This window comes from Periplaneta americana, chromosome 8 (genome assembly GCF_040183065.1).
Source record: "Periplaneta americana isolate PAMFEO1 chromosome 8, P.americana_PAMFEO1_priV1, whole genome shotgun sequence".
NCBI lineage: Eukaryota > Metazoa > Arthropoda > Insecta > Blattodea > Blattidae > Periplaneta > Periplaneta americana.
This window is the reverse complement of record NC_091124.1, coordinates 23,752,772-23,776,038: the sequence shown is the minus strand read 5'-3', so window position 1 is coordinate 23,776,038 and position 23,267 is coordinate 23,752,772. Positions and strand designations below refer to the sequence as shown.

At 37.0% G+C, this 23,267-nt stretch overlaps 2 protein-coding genes across 2 annotated transcripts in view; one reads left to right on the top strand and one right to left on the bottom strand.

The window, feature by feature from the left end:
* The window catches only part of LOC138704583 (uncharacterized), a 321,702-nt gene that overhangs the window by 220,066 nt on the left and 78,369 nt on the right, over positions 1-23,267 (bottom strand). The window lies entirely within an intron of this gene.
* On the top strand, positions 793-22,108 carry LOC138704358 (catalase-like). The gene is made up of 7 exons (XM_069832197.1): positions 793-939; positions 3,225-3,404; positions 9,341-9,532; positions 11,758-11,910; positions 15,443-15,675; positions 18,092-18,221; positions 22,013-22,108. Exons 1-7 carry the CDS (start codon positions 898-900, stop codon positions 22,106-22,108), a joined length of 1,026 nt encoding a protein of 341 aa, XP_069688298.1. The 5' UTR covers positions 793-897.

Below are 23,267 nucleotides of genomic sequence, written 5' to 3'. Positions count from 1 at the left end.
ACAAGGCTTTTCAGAAAGTGATTTTCCCTGAGGCCGTTTACAGAAAAAACATGACTGCATGGAAAGATTTATTGAAACAGATGCGTACAGCAAATGTTACGCTATTTGTCAACATATCCCCCACTGGAATTCAGACATGTGTCCTACTATGGCATCAATTTTTGTATCCTTGTGTCGTAGACGTCAGCCATCTGGGATCGGAACCAGCTTTTGACAGCCGTCTGCACCTCTCTGTCGATCCCATGATATGACAAATGTCTCAATTCCGGTGGGGAATATGTTGAAAAATTGCTGTGTTTGTTCCAATAATTTTTTTTTCCAACTAAAATGCATTTTCTTTCTGACAACGGTCCCTGGCAAACTTATTTTTTACGGCCCTTATAATACGGTCGAGTGGCCAAAATTTGTACAAGCACTTCTTTTGACATTATTAACATGGTGAAAGAAAAAATTTAACTCTTTTATCCACCCCATCAGAATGTTTGCTTCTTAGTCATAAATTTGATTAAGTTTAAATGAATATGCAGAAATATGTTGTGTCCCATTTGTCTTTTGAGTGGCTAAAGTTCCGAGTTGGGGGAAAAGTTCGTTTCCTGATTTATAAGTATTTTCTCCCTTTTATATTTTACGCTCCTTGGACGGCATTTTCCGACTATCCTGCACAAGTGGAGCAAGGTTCCGATCGTACGAGTATGTTGACTTAGCTGTACTTATGTTGCATTATGACGTTATAAACTATGAGCAGACAAAATACTGTAATATTGACATTATAATACGATATTTTGCAGAGACTTTCATGGCTTCGCAGTTAAGTTTTATACTGCAGATGGCATCTGGGATATTGTGGGCGCTGATTCTCCAGTTTTCTTCGTCAGAGACGCATTGTTGACCCCGCCCATGATCCATGCATTTATTAGGAATCCTGTTACAAATATAAGGGTAATAGAATGTTATTGTTAATATTACTAGTATTATTATTGCTATTATTATTATTATTATTATTATTATCATTATATTTTTATTCCTATACGTAAGCTGCCTAATGGCATATAATAGTAATATACGTTACAAGAGTGACATGTTGACGTTTTAATGCTCGAGGAAAAGATTGAAAAAGCGAAACGTAGTTGAGATTTTTTAATTTCCGAGAACATAAAAACAAACATACCGCTCGTGTATCGTACATTATTTTGTGCGAAGATCGTTTATTACATACCTGAAAGACGAATTTCTAATTAGTTGCAATGATATCTCCATGTTGGTTTCTGTTTAATGACGGCAACTTCGGAAAACTAAAATATCTTTCTTCAACATTGTTGCTATAAAATGTTTTCTGTGTTTACTATACTCCAGCAGGCCGTGATATACGTCTGTCTTTTTCCCCCCAGTCTATAAATGCGAACTTAAAACAAACGGTAAGGTTATGTAATGATTTATTTTTCATTTTAATATTTTAACAATATTATTTATACAGGGACATCATTTTATTTTTACTTCAATTTTTATTGTACCTGAGTTTTTTAATGTACTTCACTCCCACCCCTTCAACCGTCTTCCACACAGATCCAAGACCGCATATACAGTCATAGTAGCCACAGTACGTTCCAAAAATATGTTCGCATTTTCCAGTGACGAAAGAGCTTGCAATATTGAATCATTTTCGCACAGGTACTGTCGTCCATTTGCGTACGTCGTATCCCGGTTTCCCCAACCAGCTTTTATTCGCCAGCTAGTGGCTGGGCTGTCTTAGCTCTTTTCTGAGAACATTAATTTCTGTTAGGAATTGGACGTCTACGTAATATTATACAACTGTTTAAAATAACTTAAATAAAAGGGCCTCGTTGAGTAATTAACTGTCACGTGAGTTCCCTCCTTTCTACGACCCTACGACATAACCACTTGGACGGACAGTAGGTAGTATGTCTGAGTAATTTTATCTTTTCGGATCGGGCAGAAGTGAAGATTGAATTTACACTACGTAAGGTACTCTTTTATAGAGTAGGTACAGAATTATTTCAACATGAGTTACTAGTACGAAGAACTGGTAATTGGAATTAAGTACAATATGCTATAGTGCGATAATATACACATTAGAACTGAAGCCTGTATCGAAATGATTTAATATCCATATTATGATTATTTTTCAATTTAACTTCATTCTCTACATTGTACGCTAATGTGCTGTAGACAATATAATGTACACTGCATAATGAATACGTCCACATGGACAGCTCAGTTCGTGAGTAAAAACACTCATTGTTAATACTGTACTGTATTTTGACTAAACCAAATCCTAATGAAAATGATTAAACTCAAAAGCGCAATATTTCCTAGTTTACGTAAATGGATGAACTACTTTTCTTCCCTCCTGTACCTAGTAAAGTGATTTGTTTGTATATTACGTCAGTATCATCGAACTCCAGTCGTGGAAGGGGATAGCAAACAGCGTTGATCCAGAGGTATAATCAAGTTAATATTAAAAATGTTAGTAAAAATAAAATGATGTCCCTGTATAACATATTGCAGTAATAACATCGGCATCTGGAATCTTGTTGATTTTTTCACGGCTTCCTTAATGTTACTTGTATCAGGAATGCAATAAGTTTCGTGGAGTAGAAGACTTTACTTAATTTTTGCAAATATTTAAAAACAATAATTAACATTGCAATTTAGGTGAAATTGCAGTGGTAAGTTTCCAATTTATAATTATTACTATGTTAAACGTCTCTAAAAAAATATGTTAAAAGCCTAAAGCAGTAAAATGAATGTCGCGCTTAAGCGGTAAGAAGAGGGAAATTGTTATGTGTGTTACGTTTGGAATACTGAATGTGGTATTTCACACTTACCGCGTATTAGTTCTGTGCGGAAAACAAGCAAATACGCACGATCTCGCACAAAAGTATTAAATTAACTTATTTTCAAAATAATAATTGGAATAATGTCTGCTTAAATAAAACTGCATAAAGTAAATACAAAAATTAATAACCGCTCAAATATTCACCGTGTGGATGACCAGTCTCATCACAGACTACCACAGCACTGAATGAATACGTTATTAGCTGAAGAAGATTGAGATTTTTCGGTAGCAGTCTCATCCACTAACACATTCGGTGTAATTTCTCTATCCCAAGTCAATTATTATCCCATAAAAATATTAAGATAATACTAGAATTAATTTCTACTTATTGTTGTGTTTATGAAAGTGAAGTAATTTTCTGTTACAGGATAAGGACATGATTTGGGACTTCTTTACTAAGGTTCCAGAATCAGTTTTTTACGTGATGACACTTTTCTCTGATAATGGAATTCCGGACGGCTACAGACACATGAATGGTTACGGCATACATACATTCAAAATGGTGAATGAGAGTGGAAATGTCGTTTATGTCAAGTTCCATTTCCTGGTAAATAAACACCATGAAAAATATAACTAACTAATGAGCAATTGGATGGATGGATGGATGGATGGATGGATGGATGGATGGATGGATGGACATAGTCGCATTACATCTATGCCTCTACTAATTGTTCAACTTCATGGAATCTGTACGAATGTAGGATTACTGATAAGCGTATTAATTCCTGTTCAAAGGCAGGTCTTTCACTGCAAACCCAGCATTCTCCAATATCTCCCCTCTTTTCCGTCTTCTTCCTAACCTCCCATATGATTCACTTACCGATGTTTTAATATTGTATATCATCTGATACCTTTTTCCGCCCAAAACATTTGTTTTGTTCATCAGTCCTTCCAATGTAGCCTTCAGTAGGCAGTTTCTTCTCAGCGAGTGACCCAACCAATTCATTCTCTTTCTCTTCCTGATCAGATTCAGCATTATTCTCATTCACCCACTCCTCCTGGCACAGCTTGATTCCTTATTCCGTCTGTTCATTTCACAACCTCCATTTTTCTCTATAGCCACATTTCAAACCATTCTCGTCGTTTCTCTTCACTTCATCGCAATTTCCATTTATCTGCAAAGTCCATTCAAAGCATTTCCTTAGTTCTTTTTCCAGAGGTCCGCACAAGACGTTCCTTTCTGTATTTAAAGCTTCCTTTGCCATTGCTATTCTTCTTTTGACTTCCTGGCAGCAGCTGATGTTAACTAGTGATAGTACAAACCAAGTATTTGAACTTTCCTCTTCTTCCACTGTCTCATTTCAATTTGTATGTTTACTTTACTTTTTTGTCCGGTAACTTTACTATGGTCTTTCTCTTGTTTGCATTATATCTTAATCTTACACTGCTCACAGCTGTTCCACGTGTATTTAAGTCTAAAACATCCTCTGTTCGGTGCATCCACATCGAAAAATGTTTGTTAATTTTGTTCACTACTGTTACTAAGAACTGATGCTCAGGAATTTCTTCAATGATTCTTAGAAAATTACATGTTCATAAACCTTCCTGTCATTTTTCGTATATCTCATCTTCGTTAACATTTGTTAGTAAACGATTGGGAGTAATACAAAAAGTCATCAGCATGAAAAAAAGAGAATGAGGATAAGAAGGGACTTGCATCTCTCTACACGAGTTTATATTTTATCTGATAACATTGGAAAGAATTTTGGAATATACAGGTTGATTTAGGACCTTTGCAACAAACTCTGGAGATCAACAGACTTCGCAATGTAGATTATTTTTCGTAAAACAACCCGTGTTCTCCGAGTCATCGTTAGGAGCTAAGCGACATCGAAAAAAAAAAAAGACAGATTTTACTGACAATAATTAAGAAATGAATTATTTTTCAAGTATGTTTGCTGACAAGTTACAGGTGTTCAAAGTGTCTACCCTGAATTTGATTACATGCATTACACCGTCGTAGCAATGGTTATCGACCTGTCTCGAATTTTATCAAAAGCAGCTAGGCCTAATACTCGCATAGTCGGTTCCTTTCTGGTGTATTGCTTCACTTGTCCCAGAAGAAAAAAAAAATATTAAGGACGTGAAGTCGGGTGATTACGCTGGTCACGCAAAAGGTACGGCCGTCCCTATCCATTGCTCCCCGTAGATGTTGTTGAGATATGCTCGTACAACCAGGTTGAAGTGCGTTGGGACGTTATGTTGAATCACATGTCCCCTCACATCGTGAAGAGTACAGCCTCCATGAGCAGCGAAAGCATATTCCGAAGAGCGCTCCATTCAAACAGGGAAGCAAAATGACAGGACATTTGTAACCTGTCCGCAAGGGTACTTCAAGAAATAATTGAATAATTCATTTCATAATTAACTGTAAATATCACTAAAAACCTGTTTTTTTTCGACGTCGCGTAGCTCCTACACGAGTTATCGGAGGACATGGGTTGTTTCAATAAAAATTATCCTCATTGCGAGATCTATCGATCTTCAGAGTTTGATGCAGTGGTCCCGAATCATCCTATATATTTTTGTAGAAAATTTCTATAGGCTATTACACTTTATTTATTTTATATATTTTGATGTACCGAAGTACATATGATATTTCCATGCAGATATTCTGCGTCATCATATGATGAAAGAGTGATGGAACGGAGAAAAATTCTCTCCGGGTTTTCAGCTCTACGTGCTGATGCTTTATCCACTAAGCCACGCCGGATACAACCCCGACGCCGTTTAGAATCGTCTCAGATTAAGCTCCATCTCTTGGGTTCCCTCTAGTGGCCGCCCTCTGCACTACGTCATAGATGTCTATGAACGCGGGACCGAAGTCCATACATGTGTTGAGGTGCACTCGAATGAGTGACTGGTTGGCCGGGATCCGACGGTATAGGCGCCGTCTTAAATCACAAAGTGATTTATTACGCATATCATATGATATTTCCATGCAGATATTCTGCGTCATTATATGATGAAAGAGTGATGGAACGGAGAAAAATTCTCTCCGGCGCCGGGATTTGAACCCGGGTTTTCAGCTCTACGTGCTGATGCTTTATCCACTAAGCCACGCCGGATACAACCCTGACGCCGTTTAGAATCGTCTCAGATTAAGCTCCATCTCTTGAGTTCCCTCTAGTGGCCGCCCTCTGCACTACGTCATAGATGTCTATGAACGCGGGACCGAAGTCCATACATGTGTTGAGGTGCACTCGAATGAGTGACTGGTTGGCCGGGATCCGACGGTATAGGCGCCGTCTTAAATCACAAAGTGATTTATTACGCATATCATATATATTTTGATGTACCGAAGTACATATGATATTTCCATGCAGATATTCTGCGTCATCATATGATGAAAGAGTGATGGAACGGAGAAAAATTCTCTCCGGCGCCGGGATTTGAACCCGGGTTTTCAGCTCTACGTGCTGATGCTTTATCCACTAAGCCACGCCGGATACAACCCCGACGCCATTTAGAATCGTCCCAGATTAAGCTCCATCTCTTGGGTTCCCTCTAGTGGCCACCCTCTGCACTACGTCATAGATGTCTATGAACGCGGGACCGAAGTCCATACATGTGTTGAGGTGCACTCGAATGAGTGACTGGTTGGCCGGGATTCGACGGTATAGGCGCCGTCTTAAATCACAAAGTGATTTATTACGCATATCATATATATTTTGATGTACCGAAGTACATATGATATTTCCATGCAGATATTCTGCGTCATCATATGATGAAAGAGTGATGGAACGGAGAAAAATTCTCTCCGGCGCCGGGATTTGAACCCCGGTTTTCAGCTCTACGTCCTTATGCTTTATCCACTAAGCCACGCCGGATACAATCCCGACACCGTTTAGAATCGTCTCAGATTAAGCTCCATCTCTTGGGTTCCCTCTAGTGGCCGCCCTCTGCACTACGTCATAGATGTCTATGAACGCGGGACCGAAGTCCATACATGTGTTGAGGTGCACTCGAATGAGTGACTGGTTGGCCGGGATCCGACGGTATAGGCGCCGTCTTAAATCACAAAGTGATTTATTACGCATATCATATATATTTTGGTGTACCGAAGTACATATGATATTTCCATGCAGATATTCTGCGTCATCATATGATGAAAGAGTGATGGAACGGAGAAAAATTCACTCCGGCGCCGGGATTTGAACCCGGGTTTTCAGCTCTACGTGCTGATGCTTTATCCACTAAGCCACGCCGGATACAACCCCGACGACGTTTAGAATCGTCTCAGATTAAGCTCCATCTCTTGAGTTCCCTCTAGTGGCCGCCCTCTGCACTACGTCATAGATGTCTATGAACGCGGGACCGAAGTCCATACATGTGTTGAGGTGCACTCGAATGAGTGACTGGTTGGCCGGGATCCGACGGTATAGGCGCCGTCTTAAATCACAAAGTGATTTATTACGCATATCATATATATTTTGGTGTACCGAAGTACATATGATATTTCCATGCAGATATTCTGCGTCATCATATGATGAAAGAGTGATGGAACGGAGAAAAATTCTCTCCGGCGCCGGGATTTGAACCCGGGTTTTCAGCTCTACGTGCTGATGCTTTATCCACTAAGCCACGCCGGATACAACCCCGACGCCGTTTAGAATCGTCTCAGATTAAGCTCCATCTCTTGGGTTCCCTCTAGTGGCCGCCCTCTGCACTACGTGTATCCGGCGTGGCTTAGTGGATAAAGCATCAGCACGTAGAGCTGAAAACCCGGGTTCAAATCCCGGCGCCGGAGAGAATTTTTCTCCGTTCCATCACTCTTTCATCATATGATGACGCAGAATATCTGCATGGAAATATCATATGATATGCGTAATAAATCACTTTGTGATTTAAGACGGCGCCTATACCGTCGGATCCCGGCCAACCAGTCACTCATTCGAGTGCACCTCAACACATGTATGGACTTCGGTCCCGCGTTCATAGACATCTATGACGTAGTGCAGAGGGCGGCCACTAGAGGGAACTCAAGAGATGGAGCTTAATCTGAGACGATTCTAAACGGCGTCGGGGTTGTATCCGGCGTGGCTTAGTGGATAAAGCATCAGCACGTAGAGCTGAAAACCCGGGTTCAAATCCCGGCGCCGGAGAGAATTTTTCTCCGTTCCATCACTTTTTCATCATATGATGACGCAGAATATCTGCATGGAAATATCATATGTACTTCGGTACATCAAAATATATATGATATGCGTAATAAATCACTTTGTGATTTAAGACGGCGCCTATACCGTCGGATCCCGGCCAACCAGTCACTCATTCGAGTGCACCTCAACACATGTATGGACTTCGGTCTCGCGTTCATAGACATCTATGACGTAGTGCAGAGGGCGGCCACTAGAGGGAACCCAAGAGATGGAGCTTAATCTGAGACGATTCTAAACGGCGTCGGGGTTGTATCCGGCGTGGCTTAGTGGATAAAGCATCAGCACGTAGAGCTGAAAACCCGGGTTCAAATCCCGGCGCCGGAGAGAATTTTTCTCCGTTCCATCACTCTTTCATCATATGATGACGCAGAATATCTGCATGGAAATATCATATGTACTTCGGTACATCAAAATATATATGATATGCGTAATAAATCACTTTGTGATTTAAGACGGCGCCTATACCGTCGGATCCCGGCCAACCAGTCACTCATTCGAGTGCACCTCAACACATGTATGGACTTCGGTCCCGCGTTCATAGACATCTGTGACGTAGTGCAGAGGGCGGCCACTAGAGGGAACCCAAGAGATGGAGCTTAATCTGAGACGATTCTAAACGGCGTCGGGATTGTATCCGGCGTGGCTTAGTGGATAAAGCATCAGCACGTAGAGCTGAAAACCCGGGTTCAAATCCCGGCGCCGGAGAGAATTTTTCTCCGTTCCATCACTCTTTCATCATATGATGACGCAGAATATCTGCATGGAAATATCATATGTACTTCGGTACATCAAAATATATATGATATGCGTAATAAATCACTTTGTGATTTAAGACGGCGCCTATACCGTCGGATCCCGGCCAACCAGTCACTCATTCGAGTGCACCTCAACACATGTATGGACTTCGGTCCCGCGTTCATAGACATCTATGACGTAGTGCAGAGGGCGGCCACTAGAGGGAACCCAAGAGATGGAGCTTAATCTGAGACGATTCTAAACGGCGTCGGGGTTGTATCCGGCGTGGCTTAGTGGATAAAGCATCAGCACGTAGAGCTGAAAACCCGGGTTCAAATCCCGGCGCCGGAGAGAATTTTTCTCCGTTCCATCACTCTTTCACCTTTATTTATTTGTTAATTTATCAGTAATAGAATTGTTGAAAAGATGTACTCACAGAAATTGGGTCTCAGTAACAAAAAAAAAATCACGATTTGTAAATCCGCCACTGTAATATAGCAGGCGGTGCAGTATTTTTGTTGACATGACCAGTTAACTTTGTACTTATATAGTTTCGAAGGCATAATACAATTGTGATCTGTTACAGACTGATCAAGGCCTTAAGAACTTGATGTCAGAGGAAGGTGCAAAGATCACAATCACGGACCCAGACTACTACACACGAGATCTGTACAACGCAATAGCAAATGGCGACTACCCATCTTGGACGATGTACATTCAGGTTATGAGTCACGAAGAAGCAAACAACTTTCGCTGGAATCCTTTTGACGATACCAAGGTAAATCATAATCGTACTCCACAGTTTCATGATGCAATTATTCCTTTTAGAGCGAGAACTTTTATTAACCTTCTACTGCATCGAAGAGAAATGCGAATGTGATTTCTGAGCTGGCATTAACAGTCTGTCGCACGCGGCTGTGTCTCATTAAGTGTTCATCCACATTCATGTCTCATGGGACACAATGGCATTCAATGTACCAGTCGGTGTTGTATTTTTTGTATTACATTCACTCACCCTTGATCAAAAATATACATCGTGTACCGCTTAGAGGGATCGAAAAATAAATGCTCACTATTTAAAATCAGATGAAGATATTGTTTTCATTTACATCTGACAAGATGCAGTTTACCCACCAATGGTTTAAAAAGAGTAGTATGCGCATGCGCGCTAACGTTTATCGTGGAAACAAGCCTGGCGCCATTCAGTAGAATACTCCCTCTTTGGACCATTCTTCTTCATCGAGGCGACAATCAAACGGAATGTGTATCTGCACGTGTGCAGAACTTTTGTTGTTGACCAACTCCCCCAAGATCGGTTTTACAGCAACATGAGGCTCCACCCCATTACTATGAAGCAGTGCGTGGCTTCTTGAATGCAAACTTTCACAATAGATTGATCGGAAAACGGGAACCCTTGCCTGGCCACCTAGTTCACCCGAATGCTGGGTTTATAATGACAAAACCTGCCCTCAGGTAGAAAACTATTGATGAACTTATTCTCAAAATAGAAGAGACTGCATATTTATAACTAGCTGTACCCGTGCGCTCCGCTGCACCCGTTAGAAATAAATATAAAGTAATTACATAATTAAAATAGGACATTTGATCCAGGGAACATTCGTGTTTGATAGAAGGATAAATCGTTTAATATGTTACTTAATTTAAATTGCATCCAAATAATTAAAATGCGATCATTTTGGTCCAGAGACACTCATTTGGTGCAATGACAATTCCTTTAACATGTTTCTAATTTTTATTACATGCAACCACAATTTAATGAACATTGACATCATTTAGATTTAATGTCTATACTTTATTTTACTTGTTATAGGTATCCATTGGATTATGGTAATAACTTAATTTTAACCCTTGTTTTCTACGTATTCAGTAAATGGCGCTTGGCCCACTATGGTTCTGAATCCTTCAAATAACTTAAATTATATTATATAATATTACATTACATATATTATATTATATTATATTATATTATATTATATTATATTATATTATATTATATTATATTATATTATATTATATTATATTATATTATGTTATGTTATGTTATGTTATGTTATGTTATGTTATGTTATGTTATGTTATGTTATATTATATTATATTATATTATATTATATTATATTATATTATATTATATTATATTATATTATATTATATTATATTATATTATATTATATTATACTGTATTATATCAGAAGTTACTGTAATAACATTATAGCATTATGTCCATCAGCTTCCGATATTACGTCATACAAACACACAAACATTCTCTGTAGGCTATCTTTCATAGCTTTCGATTGTTGTGTCCAAGGCCCCTTATAGACGAAGTCATTTGTTTTTTATTTCAATATACCGCCTTAGATGGCAGTTATTTTAATTTTAAAACTCATTTATCTCATTAAATATCAGTCCTATCAAACTTTTTAAAGGAATAAAACTTATCGCAAATTAGTTTTAAAGAAACTTTTGTTATGTAACATTTTTCACAAAAATCAATAATAAGCGAGATATTTCGATTTATTTAATTCAGGCCTCCTTATAACCCCCCTTTTAAATAATGTATTTTGAATACCGTATAGCCTAAAATCTAAGTTACAACGAACTTAATTTATATTCCAATTTTCATCGAACTCCGGTCATCCATTATCGCGTGAAAAGGCAACAAACATACAGACAGACAGACATACAAACAAAAATTTCAAAAAAGCGATTTTCGGTTTCAGGGTGGTTAATTATATATGTTAGGACCAATTATTTTTGGAAAATCAAAAATTACCAGAAAAATTTCGGCTACAGATTTATTATTAGTATAGATTTATTTCTCCAATAAATTACTCCGAATATCATTAATATTACGAGCGAAGGGGAGAAATTTAAATACTTAGTTAATGTAATATAATATATGTTTGATTAGTATTTTTATTTCAATAGAAATATATGATTTGAATTTTGACAATTTTACACATATGTGTGTATTTATGTTCACAGATCTGGCCTGAAGATGAATACCCTCTGATAGAAGTGGGCAAGCTCGTACTGGACAGAAATCCAAGCAATTATTTTGCAGATGTAGAACAGATAGCGTTCGCTCCATCTCACATGGTTCCAGGAATCGAACCCAGTCCAGATAAAGTACTGCAGGTATGATAAATTTTACATCATGTGTCTGTAATACACATTTTTAGAATTTGATTTATTTTGAAATTTAGAAAAATCATACATAGTTCCAAGAGTGTCGAGTTATTGGTAGCAAAACTTGCGCTCTCTCTTAATAACTAAGGGCCATATTCATAGACATTCTTAGTGTGGGCTTCCGGTGGATGATCAGCGAACTAACGTTTTTCGTATTCATAAACCAGTGTTAGCGATATGATATGATATGATATGATATGATATGATATGATATGATATGATATGATATGATATGATATGATATGATATGATATGATATGATATGATATGATATGATATGACATGACATGATATGATATGACATGACATGACATGACATGACATGACATGACATGACATGACATGACATGACATGATATGATATGATATGATATGATATGATATGATATATGATATGATATATGATATGATATGATATGAATCCTGTACAAGTAATCAGTCGATGGCCGGGGCTAGTTATCACGCTCGTAGAGCGGGCTAGCGAAATGTCTATGCATAGCACCCTGATAGATTAACAGTTATTAAAATTGTTACATAATTTAAGGGAGTGATTTTGAAATTTCTCATTTTGTACATTTCATGCCCTTCCTATGAGTATTTTTACTTGAAAGTTTTCTTTTACGATCAGATGAATGGTTTCTGAGCTATTAAATTTGAAAGAATACATATTTGCATACTGTATATAGAACAAGCAGTAAACATTTTATGTCTCTACCAACAAAATTCTGAAACCTTTTCTTTTTGAACATGACCAAATGTGCTGAAAAAATTGTGAGAAAGCAGCTTGTAAAATTTGCTGGTATTTAAAATTGAAGAGTACACATTTTTAAGTATGACGTAATTTCTATGCTTCCAGCACTGCAGAGCACTGAAAGTTGCTGAACATATTTATAACGTTAATAATTCATTTTTCACACACAAAAAAACGAAAAGGCGATTTTTGATTCAAAATTACTAAAAATTTCATTCATCTCCTCCCCTGGATGAGTGGAAGAGAAAACCTTATGGCCTTAATTGTCGGGAAAAATAAAACTACTACTACTAAGGGGGATGATGGGTGAAATTTCTATTTTCTACATTTTTCAAGCTACGTTCTTTATTTTTTAGTACACATAATCGTTTTGTGATAGATAATGATGTGGTGAAGTTTCTTCTTTGTGAGTCAATACGTTTCTAAGTTAATATCATAAAAATCTGCATATTTCAAAATGCAATGTGTCGCTCAATTTTTGAGTAAAATTTTTGACAATTGTTTTGCAAGACCAGCGGCAAATTTAGATAATTTTTACTATAAAAGGGGGAATAGTTTTTATAACTACTGCATACCTGAATATTGAAATTTTCCATTGCAACTATAAGTTTTCTATCTAAAAATATATTCATTTAATAATAAACCCCGTGGGCTATTTCGTTGATCACAGTGTATAGAACATGCAGGAAAAATTTCACGATCCTAGAATCAAAATTGTAAAAGCCTTTAGACTTCGAACCTGACGAAATGCACTGAAAAAAATGTGAGAAAAAAGCTTGTAAAATTTGCATGGAATTGAAGTTCAAGCGTCCAACCATTTATATAGGCCTATTACCTAATTTTTGCGCTTTCGAGCGCCGCAGAGCATTTAAACTTGGTAAATTATAAATAAGAGATTGCAGATTCATTTTTACAGGAAAACGAAAATGCGACTTTTTTACTAAAAATGACCAAAATTTCACCCGTCACCCCCTTAATAAATAAAGAATGATTGAATGTAGTTGTTGGCCAAGTGTTAAGTAAGTAACTATAAACCTAAAACAGAGAAATGTTTCGTTTCAAAGAATTATGTGGAACGAACATTTTCAAAAAAGTAATCTCACACTGAAAGGTTAAAAAAAATACAAGTAAAAATGTTAAAATTTGAAGATATTACATTCGTATTTGAAGCAACATCGGTGACAGCAAATCTCAGAAGCACATTTAAAATTCCAAGTCATTTTTCACAATAGGAGACCGTAATTCTGTAGACATGTTGACAACCTCAAATTGCCCTTCACAATTGAAGACAGTAAATCTCAACGTACTGTATATCGTTTACTCAAAAGTGCCCATTACGATCGGAGACAGTAAATCTCAAGGCATGTCGACAATCCCAAAGTTACCCTTCACAATCAGAGACAGTAAATCTAAAGGTACGGTATATTATTCACCCCAAACTGCCCATCACGATCGGAGATAGTAAATATCAAGACATGTTGACATCCCTAATTGCCCTTCACAATCGAAGACAGTAAATCTCAAGACACTTCGATAATCCAAATTTATCTTCACTATCCAAACACTCTAAGAGTCTAAAATATATTAAGTATAATTTATGACTTGAACCACTTCAATCAAGTGGCTTTGACTATTAGAAATTAAACAGAAAACAGACGGTAAAACATAATGTTGTATGTCATTATTGCTTATATATTGACATGTTAAAGACAAGCATAGCATGATGTTGTCAGGAGGAAATTGTGGATACCGTTCATATTCGAAAAATATTCAACAATGAAAAGTAGTCGCACGAACTCACGTAGCGACACATAGCTTCCCAATTGCATATTCCAAATGTACGTACGTTTTCAATATTGGAACTTTCTCTCGGCCCTTATTTTCAGAATGCCTATTGTAGTAACGCAGGTATTAAGGGAAGACTATGGTGAAATAATGCTGAAAAATTAAGAAAATTCACTTTATTTGTTTTCATGATGGCAATTATATTTGAGACTGTTTTAAAGGATCTGACCACGTAATTGAATATGGTCGAACATACGTTGCCTGCGTTGAGAGCAATTTTTTTAATGCTGCCTTCTCGACTTTAAAATTTCAACCAGTTTCTTGAATAAGAAAAGTTCCTTACACAATAGTTTTTATCAGATTGGTCTGAAGCTTGTCACAGAGGTGAATTAAATGTTGATAAATAAAATGTAATTGAAATTTGTATGAAATATTGATACTAAGATCCTTCGAGGCATATTCATATTGCAATTAGAATGAAATATGCTGTAATAGAAAATTCATAAATTTTGAAAATTTATTGTGACACTCTATTTAGAGTCAAATGAAGTACAGATTGTATTATAGTAGACCTGTTTATTTATTTTTTTTGGGTTATTTTACGACGCTGTATCAACATCTAGGTTATTTAGCGTCTGAATGATATGAAGGTGATAATGCCGGTGAAATGAGTCCGGGGTCCAGCACCGAAAGTTACCCAGCATTTGCTCGTATTGGGTTGAGGGAAAACCCCGGAAAAAACCTCAATCAGGTAACTTGTCCCGACCGGGATTCGAACCCGGGCCACCTGGTTTTGCGGCCAGACGCGCTGACCGTTACTCCACAGGTGTGGACTGAGACCTATTTATTTATGTTAAATTTAATAAATTTTGGATGAAAATTGTGAAAGTGTTAAAAATCATAGTGTGTCCGTAACACTGCAGGCTATTTATTGCGTCTTTGCAGGGTCGCTTGTTTGTGTACGCGGATAGTCAGCGCTATCGTGTGGGATCAAACTATTTGCAACTCCCTGTAAATTGTCCATTCGCCCACGGCGTAACTAACTACGAGCGCGACGGGCCCATGGCATACTACAACCAGGGAGATGCACCGAACTACTACCCCAACAGTTTTAATGGGCCCACACCAGATCCATGGGGTGTACTTAGCACCTTTAATGTCTCAGGAGAAGCCAGGAGGTTAGTTTTTGTTTCTATTTTAGATTAAAACAGATTCAGAGGAATTCGTCACAATTTTTTTCGCCATCGTTACAAATGGCCACACTTGATTCAAAAGAGATTCACATTCGTGACAGATGTATATCTGTCACAGGTGATTTATTGGCAATAATTTGAATTGGTTACAAGAAGTGATTCATTGGTCACAATTTGAATTGGTGAAATTGAACAGTTGTTTGACATTTATTTATTTATTTATTTATTTATTTATTTATTTATTTATTTATTTATTTATTTATTTATTTATTTATTTATTTATTTATTTATTTATTTATTTATTTATTTATTTATTCATTCATTTATTACATCATTCTATATTAACGGATTACATGTAATGTAAGATACTTGCACTTATCTTCTCATTATTTATATATTTAGTTATTAACACGCTCAAAATGGTAGCGATAGATATACTTTCTCTTTTCCACACTTGTTTCTCATCTGCCTTCTTCTCTTCTACCTCTCTTACTCCTCTACATTCTCCTACTTCTTTCTATCTCTTGCTGCTTATCTCCTACTTTCCATTTCTCATTTCTCCTTTTATAAGCCATCTCCTGTATAATTTCTATAAAATAAAAAAGAAGAAATACCAATCTATATCACAGACACACTCATTGCTAAAACTCCAGTTGTGAACGAAATTCCTACATGGAAATGGGTGATTCCAGAACATAGCATACAAATTCCAGGAAATCATTCCGAAAATGATCCTCCATACATTCTTAAGTTAGATGCCATGGAACTACTCTGCAGCACATATAAGGATCACCTTCACATTTATACAGATAGATCTCTAAATCCTAATAATTTAACATCAGGAGCAGGGTATTATATCCCAAAACATCAAGAAAGTTATTTCATACCATTTCATCTTCCTCTAGTCTTGACACTGAATTGCTAGCTATTGATGCTGCTCTTCAGTGTGTTACTCAAATTTCTGAAAAATCTATTTGCATATTTACCAACTCCAAGGGGGCCATATTTAATATAATTAAATATGTACCAAACCTATATGCACATAGAATTATTCCAATTCAGAAACAACTAAGTAAACTAAAAGAACTCCAAAAGAAAATAACATTTCAATGGATACCTAGTCATTGTGGCATACCTGGAAACGAGAAAGTCGATAATATTGCAAAACAGGCAACATATTTGCAACCAAGACCTCTTCAAGTGATATCTCTATCCAGTGCTTTTACTTCAGTAAATCTCATTTTACAAACCTATGGATCAACAATTGGCTCTCTTCTGACAAAGGAAAAATTTTACAGTCTGTACAAAAGAAACCAAATGACCTGGAAATGTACAAAAACTTGCCCAGACATGTTCCAACATTTTTAACAAGAGCCAGAACAGGTCACATTGTCACACAATTGTACCTACACCGATTTCACATTTCTGGTAATCCTACTTGTCTGTGGTGTAATAATCATGATGAAGATCTGGAACACATTCTTCTATACTGTCCATCCATAAACCACGAAAGAAGAAAATTAAAATCATCAGTACCAGTTGCAGAAGACACAGCCCTGCAGCATATATTGACTACACTCCAACTCTGGCTACTAGCAACAGGCATCTATAATGAACACTGATCAAAATACTCCTCATTTTTCGTGAAAAACAACAACTGAATAGACTATAGTGGACTTTATGTTGTCAGCAAACAGCTGGATACATTAAGAAGATTGATTGATTTGAGTTCGCGGGAAAAACGATTAATGTCACAGTTTTCTTAAGGTTGATGTCATTATCTAATTCAATGGATCACTGCGAAATTTAATATTGTTCTTATGAAAAATGGTAAAAAGGAGAATTATCACCACGAATACAGAAATCCTTTCCTTTATTTTCTATAGAAACAGCAATACATGTTGCAGTTATAGACTCAATTAGATCATTATCTAATCCTTAACAGAAATGTGACATTCATCGTTTATCCCGCGAACTCTTCATTTAATAAGCCATCTTTGTGTCGTATCTCTTTGGATATATTCTAACTTAGTCAAAAGTATAGACCTAGTCTAATTAATGTGAAATCAATTAATTTTAAAACTTTACCAATTCCTTATATTAGTCATTTGTGTGGAACTATTTTCTTGCCTTCGATACTCTATTGCTTGGATAAAATTGACTGCTTGCTAACACTTCCAGACAGAGGCGATTAAAACATGTTTGTACTCTGTTAATCTTGTACACTTCATTTTTCTATTTGAGAGCATCTGTAAAGGGAATTAGCTTTCTCTTCATATTAAAGAATGATGACCGGAAGAGGCAAACAGCAAAATTAATACTTCACAAGACCATTGCCTGCTGTAAAGTCAAGAAAGCTGTCCGTTGTTTTAAGTGTAATCGCTCAATATTTTTCTCGCAGATACGATGACAGTGACGATGATAACTACAGCCAACCTGCCATGTATTGGAACAGTCTATCTGCAGAACAACAAGACCGCATGGTGGAGAACATCTTGAGCTCCTTGAAGCCAGCTCTTCCTAGCCTACAGGTGAGGCTAGAATTTACTTTCTTCAAATGGCATTGTGACACACTTGATTACTCAAAATCAAAACAAGCTCTGTAATATTGTTCAAATATAACGCGCTGTATGTCGAAAGCTACACCCAGACTGAAGTTACATAACCTCTGTTTTATTACATAACGTGCCTCAGTAACTAATTACTTTTACTTAAACCGGAAGTTACAAACGTTTAAGAAACTGACTGTTCCGCTCCTGCGTTCGTCCATATATAGATGTGACTTACATAACAGTCATGCTCAGTACATATCAAAAGATGTTTTTGACTAGTGCTTGCTGTAGTATGTTCAAGCAAAAAAAAAAGGGGTAATGATTTGGCGATTTCTACAAGAAAGAAAGCTTATAATGGATTAAATATCACGACAGACTTACTTATAAATTCAGGAGGTTTTAAAAACTTACTAGATTAACGTTGCAAGCATTGAACATTTGTTATGTAGTTGCAGATATCTAAAACAAAATACACTTATTTCGGAAATTATATCACTGAAACACAATAGTACATTATGCAACGAGCCTATAATGATAGTAATTAAGACGCAAGTATGTTTGTTTATGAAACGAGTGCAAGCGAGTTTCATAATTTTCATAAGAGCGTCTTAATTACCATTATAGGCAAGTTTCTTACGACTCTTATATTTCTAACTTGAAATTATTCAGAAATATTCACTTTATTTGTATCTGACAGAAGATCGGAAGTGACCTTGTTCATAGCTCGTGAATTGTGAGATGTGCGCAGACGCGAAAGTATTGATTTTTTTTTTCCGAAGAAAAATAATGCCATTGACTTTGATGTAATGCAGAGAATGTATAACCTGGAAATTGATTTAGAATTGAAAAACGAGATAACAAATTGAATTTATTTTAATATTATTTACAATTAACGCTAATTATTATAGTAATAGAACATAACCTTCTGCGACAGTATTGGATCTCCAGCCTCCGTGACGTTTCCCTCGTCTTTCGATTGCATATCCGAGAATAATCGAAAACCTGAACTTTAATGAATAGGTGTACTTTAATGGTATGCATTAAAGGACTGCTACCAGGTGTATAATTGCTACATTTCGGCATGGTCGAGCATAAAAGAAATTATGGATGAATTTGCTGCCATCTTCAGGATACGATACGGTAGTGTACCGTAAATGAATATGGTGGTTTGAAATTGCACAGATAATCGAGAGATTTGTTAACGTTTTACAGAGTACGTTTACAATATAAATAATTCATTTTAGGAAATGTGTCATAAACACTTCAGTTTCTAAAACCTCTTTTCTTATGGCCGAAAGAACGTTGGCTTACAGCCAGAATTAATTAAATTGAAATGGTCACATGCAAGCTATTTTACGTTTTCACTCGACTCAGCCCCGCCTCTAGGTACTTCTGCCTCTTCCAGTTTTGATTCTTCGCGAAAAAAAAACTAGCTTTCAATTTTATGAATTATTAATTTGCGGTCCACTTCTTCTAGAGTTTAATATAGTCTTAAAACAATTGTTCTTCACCTGTTGGTATGCTCCTTTTGTAAGATCCCACAAGGGTATTTCCACAGTCTACTATATACAGTTACGAAACTTGAGTTTTGAGGGTGCTAGAAACAATAGACTGTGACGGTTCTATTTTGCATTGCCTGTAATGAGGCGATATTAGCGATCCTAGTGGTGAGCAACTACCTAATGTTTGCATATTTACTACGTATTGCGCTAGCGACTGTATATACTAGACTGTGGTATTTCCACGAGTTATAACATCCTTTTCTTTGCCCACACATTCTTAACTAGAGATGCTCGTGCTCACAAATGAAAACTACGCATTCGTAAGTTACATGTTATCGATGTCTCAACGAGAGACATTTACATCACAGATCACGATCCTACAAAAGCCAGCATTATGTTTTACAGAGAAGTTTACTCATCGCAGAATAATTCCATTCATTCATTCATTCATTCATAGTGTTCTGCCCAACGGTAGGTCTTTCACTGCAAACCCAGCATTCTCCAGTCTTTCCTATTTTTTGCCTTCCTCTAATAATAATAATGATTTATTTTAGCTGGCAGGGTTAAGGCCATAAGGCCTTCTCTTCCACTCAACCAGCAAAAAGTCTGTCATCTGATATCTTCTTCTGCCACGAACTCCACTCCCGTTGACCATTCCTCCAGTGCATCTTTCTATAGGCAGTTTCTTCTCAACCAGTGATCCAGACAATTCCTTTTCCTCTTCTTGATCAGTTTCAGTATCATTCTTTTTTCATCCATTCTTTCCAACATAGCTTCGTTTCTTACTCTGTCTGTCCATTTCCCAAGCTCCATCCTTCTCCATATCCACATTTCAAATGCTTCCATTCGCTTCTCTTCACTTCAGCGTAATGTCTATGTTTCTCCCCCACACACTACTACACTCCACACAAAGCACGCCTAAACTAAAAATTCTGGCAAAGAACTACAGTGAATGCATGCTAATAAATATGATGGTGAATTATGAAAATTAATGCATAGTACATGCAAATTAAGCTTTCAGGAATAACTACCTGTAAAGTTAATTTGAATAATTTCGAGGGAAAAATTGTTCCGGGGCCGGGTATCGAACCCGGGGCCTTTGCTTAAACGTACCAACGCTTTCCCACTGAGCTACCCGGGAACTCTACCCGACACCGATCCAATTTTTCCCTCTATATCCACACACCTCAAAGTGGGCTGACAACCGTCAAGTAACCAACATTTGAGTGCACACTAACTCTGTGTGACTTTAAATTGTGGTTTTCTGTTACGTACAGTGACGTGTATTATGCAAATTAAGCTTTCAGGAATAACTCCCTGTAAAGTTAATTTGAATAATTTCGAGGGAAAAATTGTTCCGGGGTCGGTTATCGAACCCGGGGCCTTTGGTTAAACGTACCAACGCTCTCCCACTGAGCTACCCAGGAACTCTACCCTCTGCATGGTACATATCCTTAAAAAACGATAAAATTTTTAATGTTAAGCACTAAAAGCTACTTTTAAATGTTTGATACTAATGAAATAGGAGTCTATATTAGTACATTATGCAACGAGTCTATAATGGCAATCATTAAGACGCGAGTTACGTTTGTTTATGAAACGAGCGCAAGCGAGTTTCATAATTTTCATACGAGCGTCTTAATTACTATTATAGGCAAGTTTCATAAGACTTTTTATGCTCGACCATATTTCTAACTTAAAATTATTCATAAGTATTCATGTTATGGTTATCTAAGTGAAGAGCGGAACTGACCTTCTAAATCGTGAGATGTGCGCAGACGCGAAAGTATTGATTTTTTCCGAGGGACGAATGTCATTGACCTTGATATAATCTAGAGAATAACATGAACATTAATATAGATATAACCTGGAAATTGATTTAGAATTGAAAAACGAGATGGCTAATTGAATTTATTTAAATATTATTTACAATTAACGCTAATTATTATATTAACAGAACATAACCTTCTGCGACAGTATTGGATTTCCAGCCTCTGTGACGCTTCGCTAATTGTCTTTCGATTGCATATCCGAGAATAATCCATACTTGCGGTTTTATAATGGTACAATGGTGATTTCCTATTGGCTGAACAACTGAACTATAATGAATAGGTGTACTCTAATGAGGTGCATTAAAGGGCTACCACCAGGTGTATAATTACTACATTTCGGCATGGTCGAGCATAAAATTATTAAGCTTATACTTGTGTAATAAACAATGTTGTATTTTTTAATTAATATTTTTCTTTAATTTGTGTTCTTCCACAGGATCGCGCTGTTGAAATGTTCAAGCATGTCAATGTTACAATGGCACAGAAACTAAAGCTTCGACTTGACTCCACGAAGGTACAAGATGAACGATAAATGAATCGTCTGTTGCTGAAGAACTAAATACATGAATCGTTCGTTGTTGGAAAAACTAATTCCACATTATTTAGAGTTTTGAGATAATCGAAAAAATGTTTTCCGTGTGATATGCGCATACTGTATAGGCATAAAGAACTGTTTTTATTTAAGTGCACAATACCGGAGCGGGCGGTAGTTGATGAGAAGACGCCAGATGTTCACAATATAATTACGCCACTTTTGAACTACTCTTATGTCTCGTAGGCGTTACTCTTAACACTGATACTCTTATCTGTCTTTATAATGCATTATCTTGATTTTAACGGTTTAGATATAGTATAATATGGCGATGGTATCTTTGGGGGGGGGGATGGTCTGGGGCTTCCCATCCTCTATATGCGGCGGCAGTATCATATATATCCAATGGGTGGGCAACTCGTGCTCTCAAAGTGTCAACACAATCTCAGTGCAGGTAGAACGGACTCTGTACTTCTCTCTTTCCAGCTAAAGATTGAAGTAAATGTAAATAAAATGCATGTGGCTTAATGGTTCCTGATTGGCTATTGGACGCACAACGCCTCCAAACTCATGCTTGTCATCTTCTTCCTCATATTAAAATAGTTCCTTCTAAAATAATAAAATGTATAATATACATGGAATACGAGTGAATTAAACATGCTTATAAGAACACTTTCTTACGATTTAAACAACATGTTTATATATAGTCCACACCTGTGGAGTAACTGTCAGCGCTTCTGGCCGCGAAACCAGGTGGCCCGGGTTCGATTCCCGGTCGGGGCAAGTTACCTGGTTGAGGTTTTTTCCGGGGTTTTCCCTCAACCCAATATGAGCAAATGCTGGGTAACTTTCGGTGCTGGACCCCGGACTCATTTCACCGGCATTATCACCTTCATCTCATTCAGAAGCTAAATAACCGAAGATGTTGATAAAGCGTCGTAAAATAACCAACTAAAAAAAAACATGTTTATATTAGTAGTTTCAGACATTGCGTGTTAAATCATTGTAACGTGTATTATGGCAACGCGCATGCGTAATAGGCATTAAATCAATCCCAAGGTGACTTGCAGCTTCACAGAACACATCAGCACGGCTGGTATAACATAGTGCGAGATTCAGTGTTGTCAACCTCAAATAAATTTCTGTAGAATTAAAGAAA